We start from the raw sequence: 14,956 nt of genomic DNA on the forward strand, positions 1-14,956 counted from the left end.
GTTGCCACGGTAAACAATCTCGACTTTGGGTCATTGGGGAATTCAAAGAAATATCACGGTCCCAATTAAAATAAAATTATGCGAGATCTTAGGGACTATTCACATATGCACGTCTTAACTCGGGGCAATTAAAACTATATGACCGATTAAATCCCGTCCAAACAGTTTGGTATTAATACAAGCAAATGTGAAGAGACCCTTCAATCAATTTTCCTAAATTGATAAGACTTCTTTATAATTGTTATTGACATTAGTTATCGTTCACGTAAAATTTGATAAATCCTTCTTGGATAAATCATTGTACGATTTATCTTATTTTCTACTAATTAAGCTAAAATAAGTAGTTTGTTCATGTTCATGTGAACATTAAATTGTGTCTTATACATTAAGAAATGCAGTATCTATTGAATTGAATTGATTATTTGCTGCTGGACCCATAATTAATAGTTATAGAAGTTTGCTGAAATTTAGGTTTCTTTTTTTTAGGATTAAAAGAAAATACTCAGGAGGAAATTTTTCAAACGCTTATCTTCAGTTATTATTATTTTATTTGATACTACTTAACACATGCCCACATCGTTGGGCGTCAAACAATAGGTATTGGAATTTCACATTGGAAAATATGATCGAAACGTTAATCCTATCACATGGTATGTCCACTGAGGAGTACTTTTGTGTCATTCTATTATTACACTATAGCTGTGCCCCGCCGCGCCGTTCGATCCGCATTGCTCCGTTCCCATTGGTATTACCATGATGGTGTCTATGGCCTTCCATGATAAATGAACTATCTAACAGTGAAATAATTTTTCAAATCGGACCCGTGGTTCGCGTTCGCGTGGACGCGCTCACGCAAACAGGCAAAAATAAACTTTCAGCCTTATAAATTACAAGCTTTCTGCCCGCGGCTTCGCCCGCGTTTTCAAAGAAAAACGCGGGCGAAGTAGGATTTCCGGATTCCGTTCCCGTAGGATTTCCGGGATAAAACCTATCCTATGTCCTTTCTCGGGTATCAAAATATATCTATACCAAATTTCATGCAAATTGGTTCAGTAGTTAAGGCGTGATTGAGTAACAGACAGACAGACATAGTTACTTTCGCATTTATAATATTAAGTATGGATAATATTAAGTATAACTAAAATAATTTTCTCCTTTATGATTGAAAAATTAATCTAGGATATTGTATTATATTATTTCTCATGTGATTACTCTGGACTCGTCCAGAGTGTCTTAATAAAATAATAAAACGATATTTTAGATGGTAGGTTCTATTTTTGGAGCGATCGCCAACCTCCTGTTCAGACAAAGGACACTAAACTATTAGTGTTTTTGTATTGTAACATAAACAAATACTTTTAATATGGGAGGATAACAGGACATAAAAGTAATTTTTCATCATTTGAATTTATTCGTGATTTAACACAATGCGGTTGTTGTACATTACTTTAACGTTTCGAATAACTAGTTTGACAACTGAGGAGTATATATTTGTTTATGATCATTATCTCCACAACGACAAAGGATGTTGGTCCGAGATCAGGTCGAACTAGTTTATAGAAAGCAAAAAATCCTTTTTTGAAAAACAACAACAACAAATCATAGTTGTTGAAACGAAGACAAATAAATAATTGTAAGACTGGGAGCTGATTCCAGGAATTTTGTCATGTTTCTGAATTTAATTGAATATACATTCTGGCTTAAAATGTAAAGTAAAGTTAAATAAAAATACATTTTGATTTTATGTCATTACCATCACCAACCACATCGCAAATATATGTAGAGATACATGATTTAATTGTCACATTTCGTATTTTTTTGTATATAACAATGCATAATGCGAACAATTTTGTTTAAAATATGTAAAATGAATGTGTTCTGTAAGTCTTCAATTAAGTTTTTGTAAATAGCATGAATATCTATAGTAATGTCATTGTAATCTACAAATTCTTCGATGTAATAATATCATAATCATGGTTATAATAGCCAAACCGTAAAATTAGATTAGAACGATTAGAACTACGATATGAATTTACACAATAAATATATTTAACCTCATATTGAGAGTTAATTTGCATCGAGTTATTTTCCTTTTAGTATTATCAGGTCACGATTGAAAGCATAAACAAAGACGGATAAAAATGAAAGACTTACAATCATCTTACAATATTATATTGTATGATTAATTACGGAATATGTAATTCTCAACAGAACTGTTGATAAATATGTAGTCTTTATTTATATGGTATTATTAATATGAGAAGGATAAAATCTTCGATGGAAGTTGGAACGTACTTTCGGACGTGATAATAATATTATATTCCAAGAATAAAGTAATAAGCAAATTAATTGGCAGCTTGCTTTTTTCACATAAGCGTTATTTGCTGTTCTATTTTAGCTGAAATTATAATATTGTTTATTTTGGCGTTCATGTGTGTGTTTAATGTATGGGATTTTTTGTTTAACAAGTAAATGTTTGTATGTTTATATGATGGACAGCAAATTTTACTAATTGAGATATCGATTTAACTTTGTTATCTCTGTAGTTTGAAATAAGACCTTTAGCTTTTTAGGTATTAATTGTTATGACTATGAAGACTGGCTATTTGGAAGTTCGTTGTTCGTCGACATTTACTTACAGTTGTAATAATGTTGGATGGTATAACACAACTCATTTTAGTGGATCTGTTTCATAGGTTTTTTTTTTCACTTGCGGCCGTGGTGAAGGAGCTTTGGGTTATAGTCACTACATAGTATAAAACAAAGTCGCTTTCTCTGTCCCTATCTATGTCCCTATGTATGCTTAAATCTTTAAAACTACGCAACGGATTGTGATGCAGTTTTTTTTATAGATAGAGTGATTCAAGAGGAAGGTTTTAGTATATAATTTATTATGTTTTAGACAAAGCGGGCGAAGCCGCGGGTGGAAAGCTAGTAAAATATAAAAAACAAGTCTAAAATGAATTTAGAAATGAATCATTTTCAACAAAAATACGATTTTTCATAGTTCAAACTGCTATTTTTTGCTATATTTGTTTATTTTCCTATATAATTAAAATGGGATTTGGCCTCTGCTTGTTGCACAATTAAGCTGTTTCACTGAACCGGTATTTTCGAAGGATGGTATACAACTTAAGTTTAAAGGTTACAAATATATAATAATTTTGCATCTGCATCTAGTCGTGAAAAAATGAATAAATATAAAAGATTGATATTAATTGCTAGAATCAAGAATGAAAAAATAGTTAGGTATAGGAAGTTTTTACTTTTTTATTACTTAGTTTTTTTATGAAATTCTTCAATTCAATTCAAAATTCAGTGTGCAAAAATATTGAGCTTTTAAAAAGATTACCTTGAAGATTCTCAATCTATTAACCGCGTGTTTAACAAGCATATCGAATATTTTATAATAATCTGTTGACCCGTGTCGACCCCTTCGATAAAAGCAATAAAAATAGAGCGTGTGTACCGAGCACACGTGTCAGAAGTGAAACTTCTTTGGCAAGATTCAAACATACCAAAATCGTCGCCCTCTTAACATGACGGGATCTTCCTGACGCGACCTTAAATTTTCACTCTCCACGCGCATAGAGAAGTTTCACTTCAAAAAGATAAAAAAGAGAACAAAAGAAAGATAATTATTTATAAGTGCTAATTAGAGGATAACTACCATTCTTTATACCTACTATGTAACAACTAAGCATAATATTATGCTTTATAAGTGCAACGTGCTGGTCTTCAGTAGTAATAAAATAAAATCTATAAATTACATTTATATGACTTACCTGCTTAGTATTAAAATGGCTTAGTAATAAAAGTTTAATAAAACCAGTATACTGATGCATAGGGAGGTGATTGACCTTGTCTACGGGTCTTCAGGTAGACAAGTAGATATAAACAATTTGCAACAAGCAATCATATTAATTATATATTCTAGCTTAGAAAGTAGGTATAATATTACGTAATAATTACATAATATAACAATATTTTTTGTAACTTACTAACACTCTTTTTTACTGTCGATCGTGTATGATTATAAAATTATTATATTATTACAGGGATACTATTGGTTAAAAGGCTGTAATTTCGTCAAACTTCGGCAAGGGGAATGAATTTTAAAAACTTATAATGAAAATTAAGACATGTGAGCCTCTCAACCATGATGCATCAACTTGGTATCTCAAATAAAGCACAAAGCTTGAGATCAATTTATTCCTGTTCCTTTATATTTAGAAACAGTTTTAGTTACATTGTTTTAAACAATTACTAATTAGGAAGAATTAAAAAAAATCAGATGTTTTGCGCGAAGTGACAGTAGTACCCACCTCAACGCTTCGCTTATGAGGCGTGCAAAAAAAATCATTGTTTTGTATAGTGGGTACTTTTATTTACTACTTTTTTCAATTGAGATTTGGCGTATGCTTAATCGGCTTTAACTCCACTGAATATTGGTACGTTTTTTGCCCTTATTTCAAAGTAAAATGGTCTGTTGGCGTTGAAATCCTTCACAGTGCTATAGAGAGACGAGTCGAATAAATGAAATTCTGAAAAAAATTATACATTGTAAATTTGAGGTTATCTTTAAAGCCACATTTGAGGCCTATTTAAACTAGAGCGCGAGCGGTATCTGCTACCGCTCTCGTTTGAATAGGCCTTTCACTTGGAAACACATCTTCGGACACGTCTGTAGATGCCTATGAGCCGTGGAATTGCTTACCATCAGGCGATCCACATGCTCGTTTGCCTTCTTTCATTAAAAAAAAAAAAAACTTATTACCATTCACTTATGCTGATATTGTATGGCTATTGGCTTGTTTATAACTAAATAATCATATTTTTTGGTTTTGATATGTAATTAATTAAGGTTAAGGGCGTTCAATTATAATCAGTATAATATGTGAGAAAAAATATTGTATCTACAACACCCTAAAATTAAATGAAGTTATATATACGAGCATATAAATATATTTCATTTGATTTGATTCAAGTTTGTCAGTACGAATTAAATGAAGGAATAAATTACTATTTGCGGCTGCTGCTTCAGAACCCTCTTCATTAACTTGAATGTAAGCTTTTTGTACAGCATCATTAATAGATACAGTACTGTCGTCTCCTTTCAATAGTCTAGATAGTTGAGCTTCTCCAGATGAGAAAATTTTCTTTACACCTAACTGCAATTAAATATCATTATTTTATATCCCTTTCTAATTATTTTAAGTAAACAGGCGATAATTTATTGTATGTTTAAAAAAATCAAATATTATTTTTTAATACTTACTTTTTCCAATATATCTCTTAAATTCGTCGTTGTTTCAATTTTAAATTTCGGAATTTGAACATCGACTTTAACGTTTTGTGTAGTTTGGAGAGCCCTATTCAAAGCATTGGGGTCTTTTAGTTTCTTCACTACGTTAGTAAGACCATTTATTTTATTCGGAAGAACAATAACCATAGAGGCCTCGCCTCCGACGTACATCATTTCTAAAACCTATAAAAATTCATAATTATTTAAGTTAATTTGAATTTTATTTACATACAAGTAAAGGAATATAGGTATTTATTTACCTTTGCTTTTAATGTTTTGTCTTCAGTATAATTAAAGTATGCTAATTGTTTCATCATAGGTACTTTTATAGTATTTTTCTTGGTGACATAAAAATCTTTCTCAGTTGTGTATTCTTTTTCAAATTGTTCTTTCCATTGACCCTTTACATTTTCAAAAATGATTTAATTAATATAAGTAGTAAATTAATCTTATGTGTAAAAAATGTGTGCGTGTACTATAGCGTACACACGTAAGAAGTGAAACTTCTTTATGACCTTATTTTTCATAAAATAATTTACTATATGCAACTTCACGCGTGGTAGGGATAAGGAAAAGATGGCGCGTAACGGAAAAATGTCATGCGTAACGAAAAAATGTTACACTAAATTTTTTTCCAACCCCGATAAAGAAGTTTCACTTCAACAAAGGAATGCATTAAAGCTACAAGTTATTAAGAACAATGATTTCTGATAACGAAAATATAGTTTTAATAGATATTGGGAAGTTTGAAATTGATAAATCATGTAAATATGGCAGAAGAAAAATACATATAATCACCAAACTATATCTGGCAAAAACACAAAGCATTGATCAATATAAAATTTAATTAAAATTTACCTTAAAATAAATTGCGTTGACGAGCATTATACGTGTGTTACTATTTAATGAATTTGGATTAACCATATCCTTTATTTTGTGATCTGTTTGATTTTCAATCTGTAAAAAATGAAAATTAAATGAAGTTACAATACCAACGTACAAATAAAAAATACGTAATCTTTACATAATATTATGTACATAATTATATGTATATTAATTATTGTTTCAATTTACCCATAAGTTAATTTCTCTTGCGGCTTCCACATTTTGAGTGAAGTCCACATTTTCGATTTCGGAATTAAAAAGTACACTTGTGGCGTTTGCGAAATCATCATTTAGCTGAAGATCTTGAGCAACATATACTTTACTGGCTTTCTTCAGTGCTACGCCTTTTACTAATGCTATGTTCTCGTCTGCTTGCGAAAACACTGCTGCAACCTTTAAAAATATATTATGTTCCCTTAATTGTTATGTAGATTCAACGATTTACATTAGTTTATTGAGCCATTCATAAAACTTAATTTAATAAAGTTACAATCTATATACATAAAACTCAAAGGTGACTGATATAGTGATCAATGCACAGCCCAAATTACTGGACGTATCGGGCTGAAATTTGGCATGCAGGTAGATGTTAGGACGTAGGCATCCGCTAAGAAAGGATTTCCCGAAATTCTTGCGGGAACGGGAAAAAACGGGGATGCACGTACAAAGTCGTGGGCGGAAGCTAGTTTTTATATAATTATTAAATAATCAATCCTTATGCAAAAGTAGCAAACGTAGATGCATTTAACAATCCATTTTCTAAAGAAACCATGTCAATAACCAATCTAAGGATTTTACGTGCATTTAGATTAGAGATCGATCGAAAAATAATATGTAATAATTGAAGATTAATGTTTATCCTAGACTTATCCCCTAAGTTACTGAACACAATATTGTGAGTTTTACTTACAACATCGTCATCAGGCATGCCAATAATGTCAAGTAGTTCATCATGAGAGTCTCCTTCAGAAGCCAAAGCCAGCTGAGCTAAAGGAGTCAGTACGGAGTATGCTGATATGACTGCACTCTTCTGTGGGTTTGCTTTCACCACTTCCTGTATTAATAAAGATTTATAATTGAGTGATTTGTATAACCTAATATTTTATTTTATCAGAAGCAATAGATGTACTATTAGTATATATCTCATTCCCAACTGTGTACTTAATTATAGAAACCAGATATTTTATTCTGAGAACCTCCTTTGCTTCTTGTAATAAAATCAGGTACTTATACAAATTTATTAAACTTTACTTACAAATAGCATATTTCCTGTGAATTTTTTGTTCCCACTTTCAAATATACTAGATAGATCATCATCATCATTTGCTATTGTTAGGGCCACAAAGGTAATCACTGTAAAATTAAGAATAGGTACTCGTACTCGTAATGCTTTTAAAAATAGAGCATAAAGAAATTAAGGAAAAAGTATCACAACTTATATTCCATACATATTTAAAGGAAATATATTCCTATCTATACTATAATTATTATAAAGCTGAAGAGTTTGTTTGTTTGAACGCGCTAATCCCAGGAACTACTGGTCCGATTAAAAAAATCAGTGTTAGTTAGCCCATTATTTTATCGAGGAAGGCTTTAGGCTATATTATATAATCACGCAAAGACCAACAGCCAACAGGAGCGGAGCACTGCGGGTAAAACTGCGTGGCACAGCTAGTATCTAGCTCATAAAATAAAAAAGAAACAACATATTTTGCAAATATGAATCTAAATTTATCTATATTAAAACGGGTTGAGGGGAGAAAGTTTTGCCGTTTTTATGTCAACAGGGACCTATCTTGGGATAATTAAGAAATGTTTTCAACAAAAGATTTGAAAATTAACTTTTTAAATGAACTTGTATCTTTTTTGCACAAGGAAATACGTAGGCATGTTCTATAATAATACAAGTTAACAGTTAAAATCAGTCTTGTAGTCATTAGTAGATGTCAAATAACAATTTATCAGCATGCATTGTTGTGGTTGTTTTACGACTTTGACGCATCTTCGGTAAATGTTTAGTGCTAATTGTACATACTATAAAAGTAATATCTGAGGACGATTGTTCTAACTAATCAGTTGAGATTAAATGTAGAAGTGAGTGTTAATCAATAATATACAAGTATTTTTAAATTTCTTTTTGTTTTCAATTATTATACAACATAGTTTTTTTTTTAGTAAAATATAAAAGAAACATGTTTTTTCAGTCAACAATTTATGCGTAATACTTTATTTAATAGAGAGGATGTTTTGTTTCAAATATATTTTTAAAGTCATAATGACAATTTTTGTTTACATGTGAAAAAAAAAATTGATTAGGTATAGTTAGTATCAAAAAATTTAACATTGGAACTTATTAAAAGAAAACAAGTTGGTAATAGTATGAAATTATGTTTTTCACGTTTTATGTCGAAATTAAATTGCCGATACTGATAACATTAAAAATACAATAGCATTTAGTATTTTCATGGGTTCACGTAACCGATTTTACGTTGACCATTATAGTACATGCGTAACGAATTTTGTAATTGTGTTATTAAAAATAAACGTCCTTCAGTCAATAACTAAGTCATAATTGCAGATTGTAAATATTTGAATTTTTAGCCCTATTTATTCTTGTTCTGAAAGATAACAGAAATAACGTATTGGAAAATACGTCAATAAATGCCTGCTGCAATTTATGTTGTCTGTGTAGGTATATACATTTTGTAGTCAATAACGAGGTCTAATTTAGATATTATCGAAGGGACGAATTTTAATCTAAAATAATTAAATTAATTGATTAACTATTGACTACCTACTTAATGGAATAACGAATACTAATATTATATTTTGAGAGAAAATAATCGAAATAAAATCGAAACTTTCTACAAACTAGCCTAGTGCTTTCTTATTAAATAACATCAATCCTTAAAATATTTGCTTTAGTAAAAAAATGTAAGTATAAATGCCTAAATTTATGAGTGAGAGAAGAAAAATAAATTTATGAAGAGAGAAGGTGACACAAATATTTCCTATTCAAAAAAGCTCTCTAGATAAATACAATTTATCTAAAACACTATCATAATAATAGTGTTTATAGGTGTCGTATGTTATTCAAAACTAAAGTGGTTGATAAGGTTTATCTTTCTAAAAGATAAAAACATTATTCTATATAATGGAAAAATAATAAGTTGTGCTAATTGAAAATATAAATTGACTTTAACTTAGCTTTTATTATAAACTAGCTTATCGCCCGCGGCTTCGCCCGCTTTGTCTAAAACCTAATAAATTATATACTAAAACCTTCCTCTTGAATCACTTTATCTATTAAAAGAAACCGCATCAAAATCCGTTGCGAAGTTTTAAAGATTTAAGGCTTTTACATGCAATAACCTTGAGGATACTTGACGGATCTCAAACCTCTCCCGCTGCACCTTCTTTTTTCCTCGCATTTTGTATTTAAAAAGATATAGATAGATACTAATCAGTGAAAAAAAAAATCCCCGTCAGGGACTGTTGTGTAACTGATAATTTATTAAACATAAAATTTTCAGAGCTCTAAGTCAGCAGGTTACGAAGTTTATAGAGTATTTGCGAAAAATCGATGACCACGGCACTATTTTTTTTCTAGAAATCTATTAACTTTGGAAAAAAGTCCTCGCGAGCAATTAAAGATCAAAGACCATCCTATTTTATATATTTTTTTCGGTATTGTGCTTTATGTTGTACCAGACTTTATAGAGGTTGAACATAGTCGAAATTGCCGGGTAACGCCTTAAGCATACAAAGGGACATAGGGATAGAGAAAGCGACTTTGTTTTATACTATGTATATATTAATAATAATCCTGCATATATTAATAATTACCAAAGTTACGATTTGCATTCGGTTACAAATTAGCTATTAATGTAGCGATTTGATTAATATTTGTCAATTTTCCTTTTAAATAGAAACAGTTGAGAGAAAATAAATGATGGTTATATCCTTGTTCATAAAGTCAAGGTGCTATATTCTACCAATATATAATCTTTTTATACATCAATAACTGCTGTTCAGCGGGAACATATAAACAGAAAGACATATAAAAAGTATCGGGTGATACGAAGTTCAACAGGTCATCTTGTAATGATTAAAAATGTTTATAATGTAACGTGACTGAACCCAATGTGGCCTAGGATACCTAGGTAAATTGTTTAGTTATTGATTTTACAATAATTTAAAACGCAATTTATAATTATGTTAGGTACTTTTTAAAGACTTTTTACGATTTATAAATGAGTGCGGCCATGGGTAATAAATACAGTAATTTCTTTAATGTGTTATTGTAGATAAGGTACATTGTTTGTTTGCGTAAAGCATATCTACTAAGTATGAATACTATAAAATTATAACCGACTACAATGGACTAATATATGTATTCAAGAGCATACATTCAAAGACAGAAAGACAGATTTGAAATTAATTGGCATTAGAATTTTATTATTGGTATGGTTGGTAAAGCTCGTTCAATTACAGGCAAAATCACGTGATGTTGAATAGAAACATTGTGATCGATTTTTGAATTAAACGATCCCAATTTTTTACGCAATCCATCTTCATCTTTATCGGTACTTTGTTAAACAGTGTTAGCGTAACATACCTACCTACAAACAGACAAACGGATTTTTAGACTACAATATATTACCTAAATGGTTTTTCGCTTTGAGCTATCTAATCATTATCTAGGGGACTTAAATAATTTTGTGTATTTATTATAATCCAGATCGCTTTTGGCAGAAAACAATCATAGATTAATTTTATTTCGTCCACCACAAAAAATAAGTAAAATAGAAGAAGAAATCTAATTTAGAAAATCACTGATATTTATAAACTAAACTTGTCTTCTAAAAATATTGCATACATTTTGCTTTGATTTAATTATAAATTTTTAAAGAACAGAAAAAAATTGATCACGAGACCTTATTTGAACCCGCGAATTCCACTATTTATTTTATCCTTTCGGTTTTGTGTCTTGGGACACCCCGCACCATCTAAATAGATTAATTTTCTAAATAGAAAATTAACAACTATCTGTTCAATCTGTCAATATGAAACATAATTTCTATTAAAGTTCGTAACGCTGCAGCTGTATGTAATATATAAAAATGCCTTACATTGAAAACTGAAAAGTGTACACTTACTATAAAAAATTGTCAGCCTCATTTTGCCTATTGACTCCATCAATCGTCGGTTACCTACTGACCGATTTCTGTACACTGTAGTTCTAAAAGCGATAAATATTACAAATACCACAAAATATTGTACTATTGTTCATTATTCCAGGGTTCATTAGGAAATTTTAAAAGTATAATTAGCGAAATATAGCTTGAAAAAAATACACTTTGTTCTAAAACGATTTTCATTGTTCGTAGGTAGTTGAACGAAATTATAAATTTTATATTTGGTAGAAAACTCTATTCAGTGTTAGTATGTGTTTCTTAATAATTATTATAGTGTATTAATTTTTTGTAAGGTTTGTAAACTTTTGAAAGAATCTTTTAAAACCTTACTGAATCAGGTTGTTTCTGCTCATCTTTATTCTCAGGCGCAGACACATTTGATATTGGCTGAATGAGCTTAAATCGGCCAAGACAATCATTACCAAAGAGGAGAGAATTTGTAGTATTTAATTAAAAGTGTACATGGCAATTTATGAAACAGTTTTTGAATGCAACTTTGTGATGTGAGGCATGGGAAATAAACATAAATAATATACAAAATGCCTAGTATTATAGCTTATTATAGCTATATCTGTAAATTTATTTGAGCTTTCAGTCATTAAATAAGTAAGAACACAGATTGAGAACATTGATTAGATTTATTAGATTTATTTATGATTATTGTTACCTGCCAATGAAGTTAATATTAATTATATATAGCTACGGAACCTTATAAGGTAGTTGGTATTCGTAATTATAATATCTTTCGTAGCCAATTATTTCTTATGATTTATTACCTACATACAAAACTAATTGAATAGAACAAATGTATCAAATAATTAATAATTTAAAATAGGTAACTACACGTAAATTTTCACGTTAGCAAAATGCAGAAAATTTTTCTCCGTATTTTTTAAGTACCTCATGTTATAACAAATACATAATAAGCAAAACAAAGACAAAATATTATTCAATCCAAATTGATGAGCGAAAAATTGATCAAAATGATCAGAAATAGATTTCTGAACAAAGACTCCATTAGATACGTCATTACCTTTCAGAATCCAGCCGTGTACGAAAATATGTTCAAACTTCCATAATATACCATTATTGCTTGAATGTTTATTTTTAAATAATAGTAAGTATGATAAAAGAGTATATTATAGACTGGGGTAGAAGCCTTTGAAAATAATGAAAAGATAAAAAAAATCGCAGTCGGATGAAACCCATTAGAAAAAGAGGGGAATATGATAAAAATGTAAGGAAAAATAAATTACGGTCAATCCGAGTTCGGGAAGCGGGAGGGGGGAGCTTTTAAGAGAAAAAAATGGTTTCTCTCGATTTCCGACAAAACTACAAGTCCTATAGAAAAAAGTTCAATGGCAAAGTTGTAGGTAATTAAAAGTTCTACAACTTTTGTATTCACAATTTTTTCACATAACCTAAAAATTTAGGTGAAAAATTCAAAAAACCAAGTTTTTGGTCTTTTATTTCTATCTACTTCAAAATTTATTTTTTTTCTACGAAATTTGGTGGAAACTTACTTTATTATGTCCCAAATACACTGTAATTTATTTGATTGAAAATATTTATTTTTTCGCCTTATTTTGAATTAATACCAAAAAAACAACCTAATTTTCAATCGAAAAGTCACCCGTCAAAATATCAGCTTTTTTCAAAAACTTGGGGTGCCTTTTATTCATTGAAATCTCTACTTTCATATGGTGTAAAAAAAATAAACACCACCATAGTAAATGTTCTCAGGAAATGCATACAAACAGTGTGATAATGAGCTTTTACTAAATCAGGCACACTTCTTGAACTCTATATCTTCTCTTGTATCGGCTTTTCGGTAATATTTCAAAAGAAAAATAATTATCTGTTCTAAGTTTTATATTTTACAGCATATTCAAAAGCAAAATGATGTCGATAAAAACATTTCAGGTAGTTCGAGAAGTGTGCCTGATTTAGTAAAAGCTAATTTTCAGACTGTTTGTATGCATTTCCTGAGAACATTTACTATGGTGGTGTTTATTTTTTTTACACCATATGAAAGTAGAGATTTCAATGAATAAAAGGCACCCCAAGTTTTTGAAAAAAGCTGATATTTTGACGGGTGACTTTTCGATTGAAAATTAGGTTGTTTTTTTGGTATTCATTCAAAATAAGGCGAAAAAATAAATATTTTCAATCAAATAAATTACAGTGTATTTGGGACATAATAAAGTAAGTTTCCACCAAATTTCGTAGAAAAAAAATAAATTTGGAAGTAGATAGAAATAAAAGACCAAAAACTTGGTTTTTTGAATTTTTCACCTAAATTTTTAGGTTATGTGAAAAAATTGTGAATACAAAAGTTGTAGAACTTTTAATTGCCTACAACTTTGCCATTGAACTTTTTTCTATAGGACTTGTAGTTTTGTCTGAAATCGAGAGAAACCATTTTTTTCTCTTAAAAGCTCCCCCCTCCCGCTTCCCGAACTCGGATTGACCGTAATTTATTTTTCCTTACATTTTTATCATATTCCCCTCCTTTTCTAATGGGTTTCATCCGACTGCGATTTTTTTTTGTTTCAAAAATTATCTACTCTAGTATAATTAGACATCAATTCAAAAATAAATGTATTTTAGGTCATACTCTTTGTAAAACTTCGTGTAATGTCATGTGTAATCTTTGCCGCTACCTAAGCTTTGTCTAACAGATGGTAGTACCGTTGAGCTTATTGTTACAAGCACAAATACAAGCGCTAAGTTCTGTTTAGTTCACAGTCCCGTCTAGCGAGTCTGCTACGTGACGCGAGACACGATAATGAGTCCACGTGACGCGGCTTCCAACCCATGAGCCAATAATTTCCGGGTTCTGACGAACGCGTTTCCAATTTCAGAGCTCAGTAAATCGATCTCTTATTTTTCTGACTATTAAACAGTTAAATTATATAACCACTCGAGCATAAAGCTAATTTGGAAACACATCTGTACTTGATCGCGTCACACGAGGTTATTTTTCTTGTGAGTGAGTTTAAATTATTTTTCGATCGTGTCACGTAAAGCTTGCGAGGGTTGTGCGGCTTTTCTCATTAAATAAACGCTTAATTTCCGTGCAATTTTCTTTTGCATTTATAAATTATTGTATTATTGGCTATCACACATGTGAAACGAGGGTTGCGAAAATGGTAATATTTTCGACTTGACATTAATGTTTTATTCCCTTGTATAAATGTCGTTTATTAAAATCTTTTGTAATTAGGTAAGATATTTATGTAATAGGTAGGTAAGGGTAGGTATTATACTTATTATTATGTTACAAGGGGTTTAGAAACGAACAACAAATGTTTTATGTGTATAAGTAAAATTACGTCAGTTCGATTATCAACAATTATGAAGCATCTTAAATGTGATTTCATGTGGCGAATCAACAATAGCAATTAAATATTGCTGTGAAATGTATGTAGGCCGTTCATTTACAAAATATTTATACACACTCAAACTGAACTCAATTTGATTAGTTTGTTATATTTTTAGTCATTTGCGTTAGAGTGTGGGCTAAATATTAATGAAAAGAAAAATATTAAGTTTATTTCTGTTCATT

The 14,956-nt window shown here is 30.2% G+C and overlaps 1 protein-coding gene across 1 annotated transcript; it reads right to left on the minus strand.

Annotated features, from left to right (window-relative positions):
- Window positions 1-4,388: 4,388 nt before the first annotated feature.
- Window positions 4,389-11,392, minus strand: LOC149904713 (antichymotrypsin-2-like). Its single transcript, XM_090107572.1, has 9 exons — window positions 11,350-11,392; window positions 7,446-7,543; window positions 7,101-7,244; window positions 6,380-6,583; window positions 6,164-6,262; window positions 5,566-5,706; window positions 5,279-5,488; window positions 5,024-5,171; window positions 4,389-4,544 (listed from the first exon to the last, which is right to left on the minus strand). Exons 1-9 carry the CDS (start codon window positions 11,369-11,371, stop codon window positions 4,423-4,425), a joined length of 1,188 nt encoding a protein of 395 aa, XP_089963698.1. The 5' UTR covers window positions 11,372-11,392; the 3' UTR covers window positions 4,389-4,422.
- Window positions 11,393-14,956: the final 3,564 nt, after the last annotated feature.

The sequence above is a fragment of the Colias eurytheme genome, chromosome 11 (assembly GCF_061535395.1).
Source record: "Colias eurytheme isolate Ceu_HAF_F1 chromosome 11, ilColEury1 Martin Lab GWU primary, whole genome shotgun sequence".
NCBI classification, from domain to species: Eukaryota; Metazoa; Arthropoda; class Insecta; order Lepidoptera; family Pieridae; genus Colias; species Colias eurytheme.